This window comes from Asparagus officinalis, chromosome 9 (genome assembly GCF_001876935.1).
Source record: "Asparagus officinalis chromosome 9, Aspof.V1, whole genome shotgun sequence".
Classification (NCBI taxonomy): Eukaryota; Viridiplantae; Streptophyta; class Magnoliopsida; order Asparagales; family Asparagaceae; genus Asparagus; species Asparagus officinalis.
The window spans coordinates 17967314-17989059 of record NC_033802.1 but is presented as its reverse complement, the minus strand read 5'-3'; the positions used below and the strand labels follow the sequence as shown (position 1 = coordinate 17989059).

Here is a 21746-nt window from a genome sequence, read left to right as displayed (position 1 = left end):
ATATCCACAAAAGCCATCAACAACAAGAACAGAAAATTCGGACAAAAGCCAACACAATTTCATCATGCATCTAGAATTTCAGCAAAACATAGAGTATCAAATCCTGTCGGCTATAATAAAGCAATAAACCCGCCACGTATGGCCTCGCGGCCTAGCATGCAATGGCCAATGGTAATACCGCTCTCAAACCCCACTTACCACGGGGGTTTAAAGCGTCCGATATTAATTGGTAGTGGGTGGGTACAGGGTAGGTAGGCCCCACTTACCACGTGGTTTACACCCCCCCACACCCCCCTTCTTTTTTTTTTTTTTTTTTTGGGTATTCCTGGAGCCTGGGGTGTTATTCCCTGGAGATCCTCCTTCCACACAAAGGTTCCACATTATCCCAACAAAAAGAAAACAATAATCTCAAACATCATAAAGAGATTACAACGTCTGAGAATACAACAAATTGTGGGATAAAAAGTACTGTTGGCAACAACAATCCTTTATGCCTAAATAATACTTTACATCCCATTGCATCAGAAAAATACATGATGGATAAAATGGTACGCTAGTCAAAAAATCAATATGCTGGGCCGTCAATTTTTAACTTTTCAACATAAACGGACTTAAGAATGGGGAAAAATTAGTGAAACAAATTCCTCTGATATCAAAAGGAGGCTAAGCTTCTTGCGTGACCCCTGGATTATTGAAATGCATAGTTAAATTCTGAAATCTACAATATCGAACAAGCATCTGCCTATGAGCGACCAACTTCCAGGCTTCACAGCTTCTGCTCTAATCAAAAAGTCGGAAGGGAAAATGGTCAGTAGAGAACATACTGACGTTGAGAACCACCACAAAGCATAATCGAAACAACTACAAGCATATATACAATCAAGATTTATGGGTTTCCACAGACAAATATATTCCCCCTTTTATGCTCTCTAGGCACAAAATACTCATTTCATGGGCGGAGGTATCATTTCATTCACTGTTGCAATTGCTTTTCATTTGTGCACATAACTAACAGATACCTGTTATAGCTCATCTTAGTATTTGTACTTTGAGATGAGGTCTTCCAGTTCATCCACAATTGCAGCATAACAAAAGATGAATTGCTCCTGAAAACGACAACAGACGCAGTTAAAATAGTTAACGTTCAACATGATGCATATGCAACAAGCTGCTCAAGAATTCAAAACATACACAAGTGCTAATAATTACAGAGGAAGCTGAACCAAAACAAGGATTAAAAGGGTGTAATAAACATCTAAAAGCAACAAGATGAATACCACTGTCTGAACCATTCCCATTCTTTGAGATCTAAAATCAGCTATTGTTTTAGGAAGATCTAAAGACGACATGTCACCAGCAAGTATCCTCTGTACTGTATTATGGATTGCACAATATGTGCCGGTTCTTCCAATGCCTGCACTGAGAAAGAGGAAATAGATACTTCAGATGTTGTGGACCATAATAAGAAGGTATAGTTAAATCAACTTAATTTGTTATTCTCAAAAACCTGCAGTGAACTACTATAGGGCCAAGATCAGGTGGAACGTGATACAACTTTTTCAGAATTTCCCTGACAGCTATAGTGTCTTCAGGAACTCCATGATCAGGCCATTCAGGGTACTGAATATGCAGAACAGGTAAAGGAGGGTCCCCTGACTACCAAGACATCAATGAATGTCAAATTTAAGTGGCAAGATACGTATGATAAATTCCAGAGTACCAAAATCTCAGTGTGTTTATACTAATGACATACTTTCATTTCAAAGATGCCAAAAGTGTCATGTTTTTTTATGACAGACTCCAAAGCTGACCAAAAGTGTTTAAAGAAAAAGCACACTGCAAATAGGACTTCAAATAAGAAAGAACATCCTGGTGAAATACAATTTTCTTTCCCAGAAAACATATAAACCCTTCTTTCAGAATATGGTTACTTGCATGCATGAGCACGCATTATGACAATAGGAAATTATATATGAAAGTCGATACCTCTTTGTTCTTGACCTCCAAGAAACGCTGCACTAATGAAGAGCCACTAATTTTTGTGCACTTGGTAGAGACGCTTATATTTCCAAATTCCCTATACCCATTTTCTCCTTGAAAATAATCGGCACATTTCTTCATCATCTGCAGTGTACATTAAGACGATATTATACCATGAAACAGAAAATTTCAGCAGAATTACAGAATATTAACAGGCATGGCGATGAACATAACCAATCAAAACTTGGGCGGAGTGTGCAGGTGTCGTTAATTTAATGTATAACATGACAGAAAATGGGAAACACCAAAATATCAATTTGAAGGATTCTACCCTTATAATAAGGTGTCAGGAAACCACTTTACCCAAAATGTCAGTAGTTAGGTTGCAGGGCGATAATGCATACTAATCTAATCTAACTTAAAAACATAGATAAAGCGCACAACATGATTCCTCAATAATAGAGTTACCAGAAAAATCAAAAGTATCTAATTGGGGTTTCTTGTTCAACTCTTCCAATGCATCATAAAACGACATATTCTGGAGAAAAGATGAAAAAGCCTAAGAATAGAGTTACATTTTTTGGAGGAAAACAACACAAAAGCTTTCCATAAATGAAGAAACATAGCTCAGCATTAGTTATCAAATATAAAAATCAGTAGATGAATGCAAGATAATGTGAAAATTTCATTAATAGGGTTTACCGCCTCATTAAATGAGGACTTTATCTATTTTGGTAGCTCATTTTGTTAAATGAGATCCCCCCCCCCCTCCTCACCGCACGCCCGCGAGCAAAAATGCTTGCACGCATGCACACACAATGACTTGACGTAAGGGTGATTCATGCCTCAAATTTGCAAGTCCGGTTTATGCTTTTATATCAAGATCTGGAGATTAAAGCTAGGGCAAACCAAGCACCCTGATGTACTGCAAAAAGTAATTCTTTTTGCATGGAAAATCCATACATCAATAGCTATCCAAAAACTGTGACCTAAATATTAAAATGATAAAAGTAATTAAGCACTGGGCACTATTTTATGGAGATCTATAACTGATCGGCAGAGTTCATTATCATTGACTTAAGAAAGAAATTTAGTATTGAGCAACTGAATAGTCCATCATTTATATCACGTCACACGAATAAATATAGTGCTACATGAAAAAAAAATCCTTTTGGAAAGGATAATACATGAGTACCTTGGGCTTGTCCACCACAGTAAGCATCACGATAACAGGACAATGATACTCAATTACCATCATCCAGAAATCCTCAAAGGTCTCTGGAAGTGGGCCTTGGGTAGCAATAAACCGAGAAACATTTCCACTGGAAGCAGTCTACAACAAAACCATTTGTAAAGTGTTGCCAAATGAACTATAGTTATTCATCACACCATGCACTTCAAATATAGCACAAACACAGCAAATTGTGTATATTGACAAAACTAAAAGACTTACTGTAATAAAGCTTGCATTGATATATTCATTTCGCATATTCTTGTTGCCCTTACTTGAATTGAGAGCAACCCTCGTATTGTCAACTGAAAGAAGAGGGAAAACGGGTATTAAGTTGATTATAGGACAAATGATATTTTTAAGAACTCCATATGTAATCTAAATAATGACAATTGCTTTCTCAGTTGTTTGATCGCTTATCAATCAAGAAATAAAATGTGATGAAACATACATGGAAGGACATCGGTATAGCGATTTTTATCCAAGCTGACATCTTGAAGAGCCACTCTGCATCTCCGTATCATCTCATCTTTTGTCAATCTCATATCCTGGTGATAGATTGTGTTAATACAATAATATGAGTAATCTGTAAGGTTATATGGGGGAGAAAGAGTGAAGGTGTTGATGGATGAGACATACAGGAAGCCAAAAACCTTATTCACATGGAATAATTGTAAGCTTTAGACAATTCATCAATGAAGGCCTATAAATGAAGTAAAGCAACAAACAAGTTGCTTGATCCAATGTCTGAATTTAGATAACATTTGTTCTCAGGGTTGTTAAGAAGAGTATGCCAGAAAGCAGTATAGGCCATTGAGCCACTATTCGCGAAGTTGCAATGAATTTGCGTAGAAGTTATTGATCAAGCTGGTTTTCTAAAGCCGCTCTTGTCACAAGTTGCCTATATTTTACTTTTCTTGGTATTGAATGCATTTGGAATGTAGGACTGCACTTGCTGCTGATTTCACGCTTTATATCTGTGTTTGTTAAAGAGTAACACGTGTAACCTACACTGAAAGATTCAAGCACTATCACCACCAGCTCTATCTTCTCCAAAGCTACGTCTCCTAGACCTTAAAACACAGAGATTGTGTACAACAAAGTTAGCTCTTCTTTTGATCGTCAACTGAAAAGTCTGAAATTCCTAGAACTGGCCACTCGGTTGGCTATATCTACATGACACCTATGTACATGACATTTATGTACATCAAGAGATAAAACACTTCAAATATGGTATTTTATACTATAGAGCATATGATTGTATTACAAAATGCAAAAGTAGGAAATGTTTAGTGTTTTCAAATACCCATATATAGAGAGTCAACACCTTTAGAATTATGACTTTGCAAGAACATGCATGTCGATGTCGTAGGACCAGAACATGCATGTGTCCACCCTAAACTCACCACACCCTAAAAACATACATAATGCTAACATCCTTTTTCATGTTCCCAAATCCTTGGGTTCCCTACCATTCGTTATCACACGACCTAGTTCACTACTTGCTCCACATTGTTGGCACTGACAAGTCATTTACGCACAATAAAGGACATCAAGTCAACACAAATGTTTATCAGGACATTTGAGAAACATTTAAAAAAAATTTAGTCAAATGACAGTACACAAGTATGGCTTAGGCTAAGTATATGATCACTCAAGATTATATTGGAACTATAATAAAGATTACTATTTTCCATTTACTCATCAGTTTGTGCACCCAATTGAAAATGAACAAATATAGATAAGATCAACAAACAAAATAAAGAAGAAAACATTACCAAATGAGCTGAGACCAAGCAATCAATGTATTAAATATCGAAAATATCGGAAATGTCGTATGGCCAAAATCCATATCGGATTGCGGCAATCGGGGATATGTAAAAATCATCGAGGTGTCATATTGGATGATATTCATATGTAACATAACATTGTAATATGCAATCAAAACATATTTAATGTATTCTAAATATAAGAAATTGTATCATGAATAGTGATATATGATGTTTAGATACATTAGATAGAGGTAGAGGTCTGAGAGAGAGAGAGAAAAGACATGAACAAGGGAGAGAGAGGAGACAGAGAGAGAAGGGAGAGAGAAGTTGTGAGAGTGAGAGAGAGAGTGGAGAGAGGAAGAGAGACAGAGGGGTCTGAGGAGGAGCTAAGAGAGCTGAGAGGAGAAATGAAAAAGAGAGGAAAGAGAGTGGAAAGAGAGGAGAGAGATTCATACCTGAGATCACCTATCGTTTTTGAGCTAGGATGCCGAATGAAGAGAGGAAAAAATGTGAGATTGATTAGAGATTTAGGGTATTTGGGTGAGAGAATTTATTAAGTTTTCTGATCTGGTAGGAACCAAAACCAAACTCAAACTCAATAACCCTTTTCATTTGGATATTAGCCAATATCGGCCAATATTTTCCTAATGAAATATCAGCTAATATTTTCCCAATGAAATATCAGTCGATATTTTCGATATATCGAAAAAATGTTAAAATTCGAAAAACAATAGCTTTTCATAAATATGTATCAGAAGGGCATCAATACCGATATATCAGCTAATATAGCAATATATCGACCGATATCTAATACACTACAAGTAATACAACTCCCTCACTTCAACTAGGACTGCTAGTTCAGCCGTGTGAGCTTAGCTTTTGGTTGTTGTTACTGTTCAACGTGTTCGTTCAATTATCCAACAAGCTTAAGTTTTCGCAGGGTGTCACCTTATCAAAGCCCATTTTCAATTCTAGAGAACTAATAGCTTTTTTGAATGCAGAAATAATATAACTAATATAGCTTTCATGAATTGAGCAATGAAAATCTTAGGACATGGGATAGCATTAAATATAAACTTTAGTATATGCTTATTCAGTCTTAAACCAGAGATCTCCTGAAACCAACCTTATACATGCTCAAACTATATTATTAGTCTTGCATCACAATAAGAAATCAGTTTAGCCTTAATTGTAGTAATTTGTTGTTTTATTGATGCAGCATCTGTATTGCTAATTTCTCTGTCAAACATACTAAAGAATTCATGATTGAAATGCTAGACTTGTAACATTTTTGTTAGTATTGGAAGGGGCAATATTCTATTAGATTTATGTGCAAAGTGAAACATTAGACTATAAATCAATTGGAAAATCAACTAAAATTTGAATCAGAGAGTCAAGTGTGATCAAAACTAGGTGAAATGTAAGTTAAACTCAAATTAGAGGAAAGTTGAGCCTATACAACCGGTTAAAAATTTGAGCTCAACCATTCCAAACCTTCTTATCCAAGCTTGTTTATTTTTTCTAGCAAGCTCGAAATTTCTTCAGAGTTGATTCATTTAGCCTACTAAACAAGGTTGGACATTAACTTAGCCAAGCTTGAGCTAAGCTTCAAGCTCCCTCGTCTTTGAGCTCCCACTAAAGATGGTAACTTCAAATGTCAATCACCAGTTAAAAATCTTCTCATGTGTAATAATAGAGGAAATGCTTTGACAAAAAGAGTGGCAAGGAAAGTTTTTTCAAACGCATTACACAGTAGCTATGTTTCTGATGCATGAAGGTCTACAATGCACAAGTCATCCCCTTTTAGGTGCCCCCTTGCCTCCTTTATGGATAGCTCTTTCCTTCAGTGTGAAGGCTTTCTCAGAGTACTACCTTTCTCTCCTTTGATGCTAGTCTACTAGCCTATCGCCACAGACATTGGGGAAGGAGACAGGAGCGAAAACAGGGAGGAGAGAGCATTCATGTAGCACCTCTCAAATGTAAAGGGCGCAAACTCCAATTTTAGTTACTTATACCTCTCGCCTAAGTCCAACTTTATCCTAAGTTTGGAAAACTTCTCTAAAATGTTTCAATCAACAATAGCAATTGCAAATTTCTTTTTAAGTTATCAGAGGGAATATATATTTTGCTTACTAACAACATTCTCCATGTTCCATTTTTGTTGCATGTCCTAGTCCTTTGCTTTTTGGAAAGGATTTCGTGTTAACTTTATAAACGTAGGGAGCGAGTTTTGGTATCATGGATTTGCAAGATACAAAGTCTTCCCCTATTTGAATTAGTGATACTGTGACTGTCCTCTATCCTAGGGCTAAAAATGCTCATCTTACTTATTATTTCCACAATATTGAAGTCACTGTTCTCCGGGCCCACGTTAATGGTGTTGATTTCACCATTTTGGAGGATGATGTCCATGCTGGTTTTAGCTTTATGAGCCAAGTAGAATCCATAGCCTAAATATACTGATCGATTTTCTCAGACTTATAGATAAATAAAACATACAGTCCATTGTAAATACACATTCCTAAATTCTTTGATTTAGCATGAGAAAGAAGCAAGCTTCAAGCCTTCAATAGCTTCACGGTTGGAAATCAATGGGGGAAAATGTTATCAATCAAGCTCAACATCATACCACTCACAGTTGCACGCCAACTGGCTTTTGCTCTGAATGGATGTATGCTACTAACTCGTGCTAGTCGGATCTAATCTTCTTGGCGTTTATTTACCAATTTCTGAACAGTGACAGAATATTCGTCATGCAGGGAGTTCAATACCAGGACAACTCATCAGGCACATGCCCCCACCTACCCACCTACCCACTTGAAAAAGGTGCGGATATATAAATTATGCCTCTGTTTTAATTGTCAATTTAGAGCCACACTTACTAACGGCTTGTCCATGCTCCTATTAAATATCCTACTAATTTATATCATTAAGGATTTATAAAATTAACCAAGTTTTGTGCTTGTGCAAATGTGTAAAAGCTGAAAATCAAACCTCTATTTCATTAACTTATAGGACCTTAAGATTGTGTGTACTGTAAGAGTAAATGATGGTCCTCTATATTCCTGGATGAAGAAAATGTCCAGCTTATCTATTATCCGTGACACCCATTATTCCTTCAGTCCATGTGAGTAATACTATCTCAACATTTACAAAAGTGTGTTTTGTGTTGCTCTAGCTATCTAGCCCAGGTAGGATCTATGGAAAGCATAAAGTATAAATTTCTTGATCGACATGTAGATAAGTTACAAGATATAAGCAAGTCTCCATAAATTCCCAATTGGAAAGGGACAATGGGGAAAGCCAGTACTCATCAATCTAAGCATCATAGTAATCCCCAATCGAGTCCAACCCTTCTCTCACATTAAAATGGATGAGAGCTTCTGTCCGCTGTAACCGGATGTCGCTTTATAAGCATTTCACTTTACTGATTGCCGAACACTTGCAGAATATTCTATGAAAGCTTCGGAAACTCTCAAAACATATCTCTTCCATCAATGATAAACTCTAAACTTTGCACGACGTAATGAAAATAGTGCTAGAACGGCAAATCCAGTATGCTCTAAGCAATTTAGCCGACAAAACAGCCAAACATTTGTCCACGCGCTTCCAATCTTTCAACCATAAATTTAGCATAAAAGCTACTAATCAAATTGATCAAAAAAAAAAAAATCAAAGGTTGGCATAAACGTTGTCCCCTCATGGATTTAGCACAAAAGTTGTTCGTGAAAATGCCTAAAAGACGGAATTTTGTCGTTTAAGTTCTAATCTTTAATATTGAAACTTTACCAATTTCAAGCCCTGGAAATCACCATACAAAGCAAAAGAGAAGGAACCTGAAGGCGATCGAACTCCTGCACGATCGTTGCCCGCGAGCGGAGCTTCTGCTTGAAGACCGCTAGGGCTTCGGAGCAGGACTTGATCTGGGCGCGGGAGAGCCGAGGAGGCGGCGGCGGGTCAGCGGAGCAACATCGATGCTGACCTTCGTCTCGACGCGGAGTTCCCCGTCGCTGATTCGACAGAGATAAAAACGGGAGGGGGGCGGGGAGAGAGAGAGAGAGAGGTTTTTGTATTTGGAGGAATTATTATTAACTTATGGAGGACGCCGATGGAATGGTGGCTTTGGCTGTACGCTCACGCTGGCGTTCTGTCGGTGGGTGCTTCGGTCATTGGCAGAGGCCTCTGATGCCTACGAATAGATAAGGAGGCATTATAGGGTTATGATGTCGAAGTGCATATAATAATACTGAAAAAGGGAGAATACTTGAGATTAAAGTGGAATAAATAATGATGGCAGCACCAGAATTAATCTTATGTCTGAAAGATAGAGAGCATGGGGTGTTTGGTTCACTCATTTTATAGAAAATTAGAGCATGGGGTGTTTGGTTCACTCATTTTATAGAAAATTTTTGAGAAAATATTTGACAATAGCAATTTTATAATTAAAATTTTCATGTAGATTTTTATAAACGTATTTGGTTCAAAAAAAATTATAGAAATATTTTCTATAAAGTAGGAAAAAATACATCATTTTATATAAATCAACTTCCTCTCAAAATTGGAGGCAATTTGTGAGAAATCTTACAATTCCTATTAAAAATAGCATAACTAACACGTACCCTATTTTCCATCCGCATCTCAATTTCCCATGATTATTTTTTAGGGAAAATTTTGTTATAGGGTTTTCTCAACCCTCTCGTTCTCACTCCCACCCTCAATTCTCTTACTCTCTAAAAAATTTCACATCATGCTGTCGCTCCCACCCCCAATTCTCTTTCCCCCCAAACAATTTCTGCCCCGCTGTTGCTCCCACCCTCATTTCACTTTGATGGCTTCTTAATCCTCATTAACGCAACTCGTTCATAGTTTTGGTGATGGATTCGGTTATAGTGATGGAGCTTTGTTGGGTTTTCTTGTGTTGATCTTATTCGGAGCTCCTCTATTTGTTCGAATCTGCTCTACTTGGGGGCTTTCGGTTGTTGATGTGGTACTTTGGAGTTTTCAATTGTTGATCTTGCTCGGATCTATTGGGTTTTTGATCTACTTCTTCGGGCTAGCGAATTCACTCTGTGAGGTATAACTCGAAACTATCTTTTATCTTGATTTTTGATATTGGATATTTATATGTTGATATGATGGTGATGATTTGAATGTGCAATTTGAGTTTTTCTTCAACTTTTATTTGCTTTATGGTGCTAACCTTGAACATAAGAAATCCTATGGAGGTGATTTTTCAGTTTCGTAATACAATCTAAAATTTAGTTAGTGGGGTGGGTTTGGTGTGTTGTTGTTGTTGTTGCTGCTCAACTGAACTATAGTTAATAATTGATTTGTGAAGACTAAGAATTATTTTTTATACTATAATATGTCTCTGTATGGAGACCACCCTTTTGATAGCCTGATATATGGAGTCACATAGTTGTGCGGGTAGAGTGATTATTTACTTGCTTATTTATATTAGATTTTTATAGCTTTTTCTAACTTTTTTTAATTAAGACTTATAAACCAAATTGTTTTGTTGTATAATGTTCTTAAAATATTTTTGAATTGCAATGATTGTAGATAGATGGTGTAGATGAAGAATAAATAAAGTGGATATGTGCTAATATGACTATTTTCCTTCTGTGGTTACAATAATAAGTTGTTTATTGAGAATGCATGCTAGGTACAAATCAATTTATAATCATACAAGAGAGGATAATAGGAGGAAAATATTTTGTAAAAATGCTCATTTCAAGCGTGTCTTTGAAGGTTACAGTGATAGTTAAAGGTCTTATATTAGAATGAGGCCAAAAGCTTTTTTTCAAACTTGCAGATATAATGTGAGATAATGGTTTATTAACGGACACAAGGCACCTTCAAGTTGAAGAACAACTCACTATGTTTTTTAGCATAGTGGGTCATAAAACTAAAAATAGAGTAATACGGACCGATTTCATAAGATCGGGTAAAATTGTTAGTAGGTACTTTAATAAAATCCTCCAAGTTATGAATGGTCTCCGCAATCGATACATGAAGCAAGCACCTAATGAAGTTTCACCGGAGATTGCTAACAATCAAAACTATTTCCCTTATTTTAAGGTAAAAGATAGATAAATTGTTTAAGTTAATGATTATGTTAATTTAATAGTATGAGTAATTAATATTTTCCATAATGTACTATTTTGATAGGCTTGCATTGGTATGATAAATAGAACACATATTGATGCAATCTTACCCTTTAACCTAGTTGCATGCTTTAGAGGGCATAAACGTGTAACACAAAATGTTTTAATTGCTTGTGCTCCAAAAATAAACTTGTCACATATGTACTAGCTGGGTAGGAGGGCTCGGCAAATGACTATAGGATTTTGCAAGATGCGTTATCAGACCACAACCTTACGGATTGAGAGTATATGATAGTATTTTTCCACCTCATTTTAAAATTATTAAATTAAATAATGTGATCAAATTGATCACGAAATTTTGTTTTATAATGTAGGAAAATATTATTTTTGTGACTTTTGATACACTACTATGCCCGGTTTTATCTACCCCTACCATGGTGTACGTTATCATTTAAAGAAATAAATTGGTAGGGCACTCAAAAATAGTAGGAAGTTATTCAATTTAAAACACTACTCTTTATAGTCTAAAATTGAATCCACCTTTGGCACATTGAAGAATCGGTTCAAAATTCTATCGGAGAAATCTAATTACTTATTCCCCACACAAGTGGACATCGTCTTAGCGTGTATTGTGTTGCATAATTCTATTGCAACTGAAGATCCACAAGATGACATTTTGAATAAGAATGTTGTAAATTGATGAAGAGAATGAGAAGGATGAAGAGAATGAGGAGGTCGTAAATAAGGATGATACAAATGTAGTTGACTACACTCAAAGTAAGACACAAAAAGAGGATCGTGATGCAAGAAATAAATGGAAGGACTTTGGGACCAAATTATTTGGACAATGTGGGTTGATTATTATGCAAAGTATAAAAGTGGTATATACCACAGAGATTGGCATTTAGGATTCTTATTTTCGCATATTTAATTATGTAATGTACTATGTCATAATTGTGCTTGTATGTACTATGCAATTTTCATCTCTTACTTGCAACTATGTAATTCTATATTAACTTTATAAGATTGTACTATATATCATATAATTATTTTTATTATTGCATATAGCTATGTCTAACAATGATGCATGAAATTAAAACTTGCCCTCTTCTCCACAGGTACCACCAAATGATTCAGGCAATATTAATGTGAACTTCATGCCATATCCATCTCAACCTTTCATTCCGCCACATACAATGCAGAACTCTTTCTCGCAATTCCTATCCTTTGAAGGAAACTATAGTGGAATGAGCTAGCAACATGTGTCATGCACTAGCGTGCTAAACAATCCCCAAGGCTTGTATATTCCATCATATAATTCTCAAAGTAGTGGTCCACAATAAATGTCACCAATCACTAGTGAATCTGGTAGACCTCAGAGTCATGTCATTGATGTGAGTTATGAGGTATCATCTTCCAAGAAAATGAAGAAACTGGCTCACAAGAGAAAATTGCCTATATCAATGAGAACTAATAATGTGAATTCAACGGGGGTTTGCAACATGTGGTGGCTCCTCGAGAATGGTGTGATCCTAATATTGTATCTTGCAAAACTTGTGAATGATGGAATGAACGTTTATATGAACTTTAAAACTGAAGCTTATAAATTGGTAGCTATGAAGATCAATATGCAATTCAAAATAAACTATAGCCACTCTCATCTGATTAGTCACATGAAAACCTAGAGAGCCAAATACTTTGATATGAATGCTTGTACCAACATAACTGATAATGGGTAGGATGAGAAAAACATTATGGTAACCCTGGATGATGAGACACTTAAAACACAGGCTTAGATAATATTTCTAGCTCAACAAAAATTATTTTAATTGAACACAAAAATGTTATTCTTAATTTCATACATTATTTAGTGAAATGAACATTTCAATTTGTATACTACAGGAAAAATGTAACTCTAGGCTAAAAGGATATATAAACAAGCATCTTCCTTGTTACAAGATTTTACAAAAGATCATGAGTGATCATCAAGCTAGGGGTGATTTTATAAGGCTAGTTTATGAGAAGATTAATACTAATAGTGATGATTGTAATAATTGTGACAATCCATTTGCAAGTGAAATTGAGCCTCAATCTGATGCTAACACTTCCACAAACCTCACTTCTAAAACATCCCAGAATAAATCTAACCCAAAGCCTTCCTCAAGAAAAAAACCAAGAAAATCTAATGAATCTTTGTTGAGTCAATGTTGGAGTTAATTAGAAACCAACACATAATACATTGGACTGCACAATTGGTTGCAGCTTTGAAGACTCATAGTGACGAATTTCACAACAAGGGTTTACATCATTTGTATGATAGTGAGTGAGAGGCAAGAAGATTTTTTATCAAAATATAGGAAGTGCAGAGAGGTATATTACAAGTCTTACTGCAAAACAAGAGTGGGATTTATCATAAGTTGGAAAGATTTGTGAATTTTTTTGTGACATTATTTTGTGTGCACACCGCTACAATTTTACTACGTCACCTGATTTGCATATATGTTGCATTTCCTTTTGCTAATTCCTATTGCTAACCATAAACTTATATTTTGTTATTTAAAAATCTACATGTTGCAATTGGTGATATTTCAATGTGATACAAAAAATCTAAGACACGTGCAATTAACTTGTTTCTAATTGATATTATTACTAGTTATCACATTATTGTTTCTTATGACTGTTGCACTTGAATTGAATTGCAAGAAATTTAATATAGTATACATGGGATAATAACTATGAGTCAACCCCTCTCTGGTATGGATTACTATGATTCATGTTTATTTACTTGGGCAATTATGATGATAAAAAGTGAGAATGCCGCCTAGATTTCTTATGTAATGTTTAGGTGAGGTAATTTTGTGTTGAATATAACCTACATTGGCATTATGATATTTAGTGAGGTAATCCATCAAAAGTGTAGCCTACATTGCATTTGAAATATACAGGTAAGGCAATCTTTTATGAAAACTTCATTTAAATCCTGAGCCATATTAAATATACATGACTATAGGTGCTCATTTTGAGCTCTATTTGGGTAGTTTTTATGAATCCGTTTTCTATGTTGGTTCAAATATTTTTACTCATACTTTTTGAGCTTGTTAGGCTCTCTGTTAGTACTCAATTTGAGCTATGTTTGGACCCTTCTTGTTGTGACGCCCCTAGTTTCAACAAGGTTGCAGTCCAAGGTAAAACTAAGAATGTCAAACATGTCATGCACTAAACTGTGCAATAATACGTTTCACAATCACAATTACTATCTATCTAGTGGAATCAACAATAGGTGTAAGTACAGAACATGTAATAGAGAATATACAAAAGGAGAACTAAACAACAGATATTCAGAAGAATAATCATTTCCATCGATATAAATGGATAAGTCTCTAAAAAGAAAACATCTGATCTGAATACAAATGTCTCGACATAAGAAATTAACTGAACTGATATTAAGGCACATTGCCTTAACAAAACTAGAATAAATACTCAAATGTCTTATAAATACATCTACTGTGGAGTTCTGTCATAAACTGCTAGTAGAAACTATAAATAATAACTAGAGTGACTCCATCAAGCTACGGCTCTTCGTGCACCTGGCTCGTTACCTGAAAGTGGGAAAACAACGAGCGTCAAAGCGCTATAGCGAGTAACATCTTAACCAACCCCAAGGGAAACAAGGCTAGAAGGATAAGAAAATATCTGATAATACATATAGATAGCCAAACATCGACTGTGAAAATAAAAAGAGGTTTGATGTTTAGAAATTTACAACACGAGCATAGGTACGTCTCCCTTAGCTCAAATTATAAATAGCTAAATATCAAATCCAAAAGCTATAACATGGAGTAATAACTCCATCTCCAACCGAAATATCAATGACCTGTCATATGTCAAATATATACTCAACTCGTGATCTGAAATGGATAAATGTCCAAAATATGATCTGCAATAGCTTAAAGTCCAACACGAAGACTGTAGTGGATTATAGTCCAACACGAGAACTTTGATGATTATAGTCCAATACGAGAACTTTAATAACTTATAGTCTAACACGAGAACTTTGATAGTTTATAGTCCAACACAAAGACTTGATAGCTTATAGTCCAACACGAGGACTGTAACAAGCAAATAGTGTCAGAAATCACATATATACCGTTCACCCTCATGCCCCGGTGAATAAATCTAAAACTCATGTCTGTAATTAACTCATGTATACAAATCTCAGTGTATATCAAACCCGTATAACTCAGATATTATGCCAGCCACACAACTCACACGTGAACAACAAGGCATGCACAAAAATAGGGCTCACGATCGACCACCAACATCTGCGGTCGACCGCGCAGTGAGCAGAAGGGTTGTGCTCATCTGCGCGCCCAACGGTCGACCGTCACGGTTGACCGTGCAAGAGATAGAAGCTTACTGCTTCTACTGTGCGCATTACAGTCGACTGCCACGGTTGACCGTGCAGGTTCTAAAATTCCTCTACAGGTTCTATTACGAGGGTTTTGATTCAAAAATTTGTGTGCAACGATTATAACCACTATAAACCTTATACACATGATATATTACATCAAGAAACATATGAGAAACAGATTAGTCACTATAGGCAAAGCGAAGCATAATTAAACATACGTATTTGTGTCGAAACCTTTGAAAACAATTATTTTTCTTTCAAAACTCTAGTTAAAAACAATTTTAGATCCAGATCTGTATTAAGAAAAATCGTGAGTGATCTTTATTAGCTGAAAACTTGTTCTTCTTGCAACATATTATATATAGATCAATATTTGTACATAAAATAACACGTTAGGCTCACAAATCATATGAAAACATCATTAGAAACGATTAGAAATATGGGTATAGGATTGGGCGAGATGAAACTCACCTGAGGGGTGATGAACTACTCTTAGAAACGATGTAAGACGTACTCCTTCGCTGAAAATCACTGGACCTCGCTCAAAATCCTCAAAATCCACCAAGAAATGCCCAAAGAAAGAGCTAGGGTTTGCAAGAGGGAGGAAGAAGGCTGTTAGGGTTTTTCTCATATGAAGAAGAGGCTCTCACGAATTACAACAATATATATGAGTCAACAAACCCGACCCAAAAACCCAAACTGAGCCGAAAAAATAAAACTGGCAAAACTCCCAGCGGTCGACCGCCACGATTGACCGCGCAAGAGACAGAGGCCTCCTGCCACTGCTGCGCACACGGCAGTCGACAGCCACGGTCGACCGCACAGGTTTTCTCCTGTTTGTGCATGTTGTTTGTGTGATGGTCTTAACACTTGATCTCTCTCATATAAAATACACTTGTTTGATCCCTAAACACTTGTTATCGCATACATCTATGATATAAACATATATTTCACAATAAGAATTTATTCACTGTATTTTACGGGGTTTTACATTCTTCCCCCCTTAAAAGAATTCCGTCCTCGAAATTCCAAAACCGTATCTTAAAAATTAATAATACAAGAAAAGCACGTCAGGAATAGTAAAGTTCCCACATATACATCTCATAGCATAAATTTTTAGATATGAACATAGTAATATCTAAAGTTAACAAGTCTAAAATGCGAGTATTCGCACCTTAATCCCTAACAAAATGGAATTAGTATGTCGGGCGAAAAATCCAAATAAGGAACCCCCATATATATACCATGTATCCAAAATGGTTAAGAATTAAGTGATAATACCCCTATTCTAGTGTTAAAGATAAATATGACTATCCAAAATTATCATAAAACATAAGAAAACATAATCCAAACAATTTACCTGCTCAAACAGGTGTGGGTAGTCGCGACGCATATCCTCCTCACACTCCCAAGAAATCTCCTCAGATCCTCTCCGGTTCCAATGAACTTTTACCAAAGGAATTACCTTGTTTCTAAGTTTTCTGTCTTCTTTAGAAAGTATACAAACTGGGATCTTAATCGTAGTCAAATCATCCCAAAGCTCGATCTCCTGAGCATCCAATACTCGTTGTCTCTCCTGGTGGCGCCGAAGTCTTGTAACCGACCGAGGGGTTGTTTTTCCTTGGTTTTACCTAGATTAGGTACTAAGGTCTTTGTACCGACTGAGGAGTCATTTTGCCTTAGGCCTATCCTAAGGTGGTGCCAAAACTATTGACTGAGAAGTTGTTGAGCGTTGGGCATATCCTGAGGTGGAGCTGAGGTCTTGTAACCGACCGAGGGGTCGTTTTGCCTTGGTTTTACCCAGATGAGGTACTAAGGTCTTGTAACCGACCGAGGGGTCGTTTTGCCTTGGTTTTACCCAGATTAGGTACCAATGTTTTTGTACCGACTGAGGAGTCATTTTGCCTTGGGCCTATCCTGAGGTGGCACCAAAACTATTGACTGAGAAGTCTGTTCGCGGGAAAAATCGTGTCTTTCTTTGTTATTGATTCCATTGCTATCTTTAAATAACAACTTTTTGAGTTACAAAGATCCGGTCTTTTTATAAGATCCGGTTACAACGAAATCAAAAATAAAGAAAAAGATTACAACTTTCTCCTTTTATCGAACAAATCGCGAGCTCCTGTTTGCGATCACTCGCTTTGTGGGTTCTTTGCCTGCGCCGGGGTTTATCCGTGGACCACCGCGAGATCTAGATCCGGTCGGATCTACGCAGTACGACGAGTATTATTTCACCAAGGAAATAATAGCCGGGGAGGATTAGTTCACCAAGGAAATAATCGTCCAAATCTCGGGATCAAAGGCCAAGCTTTGATCCGGAGTATGCCTGCGTAGATCTGAGATCCGGTCCTCTCGAACACCTGCATTATTTGGCGTTGACGATCGCCGAGCACCAGATCTGGATGAACAAGTCCTCGAAGTCCCAAAGCTTGGATCTTTTTAAGTTCTGAGTCTTGAATCCAGCAGGGCTTCGCCTCTCCAAATTTTCCAACCCTTGAAAATGAACAAAAGGGGGCCTATTTATAGGCTACCCTCACTGTGCCTTGGGCACAGTGCAGCCGGCCACCTTGAGGTGGCTCGGCTCTGGGCCGGCCACCTCAAGGTGGCTCGGCCACCGAGCCACCTCAGGGTGGCTCGGCTTTGGCCGAGCCACCTTGAGGCGGCTCGGTTTTGGCCGAGCCCCTCTGGGTTTGCTGTTTTCCGTCGTTCTGCGCTGTATCCGTTTCTCGGTTCTGTCCGTGATTCGGTTGACTTAGATTCTAATTTTGTTGATCTGATATGGCAGTAAATCCGCTTCTGATTTGGCAGTAAGTCGGATTCCTGATTTGGCAGTAACTCCACTTCTGAGTCTGAGTCCGAAACTGATCTTGATTCGATCGTGATTCGTCCGAGTTTGTCTTTGGTTGGATCACTCATTGACTCTTTAACATTTGGCTTGATTCCGAACGCGAATGGATTTATTCCGTTGCTTGCGTGCGATTCGTCGCCTCGTTGGTTCGTCGGTTTGTGCCGAGCTGTGCTAAGGGACCTATAAGCAATTTTATATGCCTACAGATACCCCCTCCAAAGTATTTCAATCTCGTTCTTTTATAGAAGAGTCTGGAATACTTTGGATATGATTGTCCCAACCTTCAGTCGGCGTAATGGGACTTTGGAATGACTTCCGTTCTTGATTCCTTCAATCTTCCAGGCTATTCGGTGCTTTGTCGAATGTCTGTAAGAGTTCCGGTGTTGTATTTATTGTCTGACCGTTGTCGGAATTTTAAACTTGAAGTTGATTCCTAACTTTCTAATCTTTAGCTGACCATCGATTGTTGGCGTCGAGTCTTTATCTGAAACGCGTTGTCCGGCGTAGTGTTGTTGAGTTATCCTTAAGAATATTTTTAGAAAAATACTCTCCAGAAACTTCTCAACCAAAATTAGGGAACAGTTTATACTCATATACCTTATTGGAGTACTTTCTGTGCCCAAATGAACTGAACCGGTCTGATAATGACCCAAAAAAGGGGTTACGCGTTGACCGGCGTTGACCCTTAGGGTTTCGAATCGTCAAACGTTGACTTTTGTCGCAACGCGTTGACTGGCGTTGACCTAGGGTTACGCGTTGACTGGCGTCGACCCTAGGGTTTCGAACGTCGTAGGATGCTCAAGTCACGAGACCAACTAATGAAGCTGATGCGTCAGTGACTCTCGTATTTATAGGATTTTTGGCAAACCCTCAGCCATCAACGGGTTTGATGAGCCTTTACCGACTACCGTTTGAGTCGGGCTAGCATGCGGATTGTTTAAGTTCGTTCCGCATGTGACGTTGTGCTAAGAGAGTTAACGCTCTTAGTGCTACGATATTGAATACGTAGACTTCGTCTTTCTCACGGGAATAGACTACCCGGCGACGCGTGTTAGGCGTTGACTTTGGGATTTTTGGCTAACCCCCAGCCTTCAACGGATTTGATTAGCCTTTACCGACTACCGTTTGAGTCGGGCTAGCATGCGAATTGCCTAAATCCGTTCCGCATGTGACGTTGTGCTAAAGGAATGAACTCCCTTAGACTTGAGATATTGAATACGTAGACTTCGCTATTGTTATGGGAATAGGCTACCCAGCAACGTGTATTAGACGCTGACTTATCCCTACTTAGGCTTCGGGATAAAATACCCCAGAATCGAACTCTGGTGTCTTCTTCTACGGAAAAAGACTAAACCGGCGACGCGTGTTAGGCATCGGCATATCCTTTCTTAGGATTCAGGATGAAATTCCCCATGCGTGTAAGGCATGGATTCTGGTGTTATTAATAACAACCTGTCACAATGTTGAATATGTGAACGGGTGTTCTTTTTAACGGTTAAGAACTAACCGGCAGCGCGGGTTAAGCGCAGACTTATCCTTGCTTAGGTTTCAGGATAGAATACCCCAGAATCAAACTCTGGTGTCTTTTTCTTCGGAGAAAGACTAAACCGGCGACGCGTGTTAGGCGTCGGCATATCCTTTCTTAGGATTCAGGATGAAATTCCCCATGCGTGTAAGGCATGGATTTCGGTGTTATTAATAACAACCTGCCACAATGTTGAATATGTGAACGGGTGTTCTTTTTAACGGTTAAGAACTAACCGGCAGCGCGGGTTAAGCGCAGACTTATCCTTGCTTAGGTTTCAGGATAGAATACCCCAGAATCAAACTCTGGTGTCTTTTTGTACGGAAAAAGACTAAACCGGCAACGCGTGTTAGGCGTTGACTTATCCCTACCCGTGCATTGAGAATCGTGTCTTTTCTAAAAGCAAAGACAGACCGAGAAAAGGGAGAGGTGCTGAAGAGGAAGAATTTTATATTCTATCTCCGGCTGGAAAGGAAACGGGAGGTGGGATCCCCACCCCCAGAATCCGGGAGGATGAACTGGGAGTGGGATCTCCACTCCGAGCATCGGAAAGGTCCGAGGAGAGGAAGAATTTTATATTCTATCTCCCGACACTGAAGAAGAAGAATTTTATATTCTATCTTCAGCTGGAAAGGAAACTCGAGGTGGCTGGAAAGGAAACGGGAGGTGGGGTCCCCACCCCCAGAATCCGGGAGGATGAACTGGGAGTGGGATCTCCACTCCGAGCATCGGAAAGGTCCGAGGAGAGGAAGAATTTTATATTCTATCTCCCGGTGCTGAAGAGAAAGAATTTTATATTCTATCTTCAGCTGGAAAGGAAACTCGGGGTGGGATCTCCACCCCCAGAATCCGGAAAGATGAAACTAAGAGTGGGATCTCCACTCCGAGAAAAGTGGACCTCTCGTTCATTGGAGGAATCGAGAGGGGATTTTGGCTTTGGTCCTAACTTTTATAGGTTTGACCAAGGAAGCAGTGGAAAGTGGAATACGGGTAGCGAAGAAAGTGCCAACTCGTATTATCACTCACAGGGAGACTTTAATGCTAGGCACATTAAGTCTGAGAAATGCCAACGACGGGCAAATGGAAATGTTGATGGATCCCCTGTCGTTTAGTTTGATCAGCTGGTGGTTTGATGAGGAAAGATTAACCTATCAGAGGATTAAATGAGAAAAGATTAACCTGTCAGAGGATTGGATCTCATCTCACAAAAATAACTCATAAGAGTTAGAGAATGAGAAGAGACATTCTGACCTTCAGAGTTCGAATGTAGATTTCTCCTTCGTCAATTCCACAAAGACCGGGTTATCCCTAAGAATACCCATGTGGTATTCTTTCGGGAACTTCCCGATGCATTGGATTATCCACCCCCAGTTTCTCTCTTGGAACTGGGTTTGACTTTGTTATCTGGCCGGGTTATCCTTAAGAATATTAGTGTAATATCCTCCAGGAACTTCCCGTCAATGGTAGGAAATAGTTTAGACTCATATACCTATTGGAGTATCAGGGAGCAGTTTAACCTCTTATACCGGTCGGAGGATTGAGAAGCAGTTTATACTCATATACTCTGTCGGAGTATCAAGAAGCAGTTTATACTCTTATACTTGTCGGAGGATTGAGAAGCAGTTTATACTCATATACTCTGTCGGAGTATCAAGGAGCAGTTTATACTCTTATACTTGTCGGAGTGTTGAGAAGCAGTTTATACTCTTATACTTGTCGGAGTTTCAAGGAGCAGTTTATACTCTTATACTTGTCGGAGTGTTGAGAAGCAGTTTATACTCATATACTTATCGGAGTCATAAGAAGCAGTTTATACTCATATACTTATCGGAGTCATAAGAAGCAGTTTATACTCATATACTTATCGGAGTC

General features: G+C 38.0%; 1 protein-coding gene across 1 annotated transcript in view; it reads right to left on the bottom strand.

The window, feature by feature from the left end:
* LOC109823252 (protein-tyrosine-phosphatase PTP1) overlaps positions 392-21746 on the bottom strand; it is a 39997-nt gene continuing 18642 nt past the window's right edge. Inside the window, exons 2-10 of the mRNA XM_020389535.1 lie at positions 8820-8993; positions 3663-3759; positions 3434-3516; positions 3176-3313; positions 1987-2124; positions 1508-1656; positions 1278-1419; positions 1020-1106; positions 392-780 (exon numbers count right to left, since the gene is read on the bottom strand). Of these exons, the coding sequence (XP_020245124.1) occupies positions 1035-1106; positions 1278-1419; positions 1508-1656; positions 1987-2124; positions 3176-3313; positions 3434-3516; positions 3663-3759; positions 8820-8993 (993 nt within the window). The 3' untranslated portion in view covers positions 392-780; positions 1020-1034. The remainder of the gene's footprint in view (positions 781-1019; positions 1107-1277; positions 1420-1507; positions 1657-1986; positions 2125-3175; positions 3314-3433; positions 3517-3662; positions 3760-8819; positions 8994-21746) is intronic.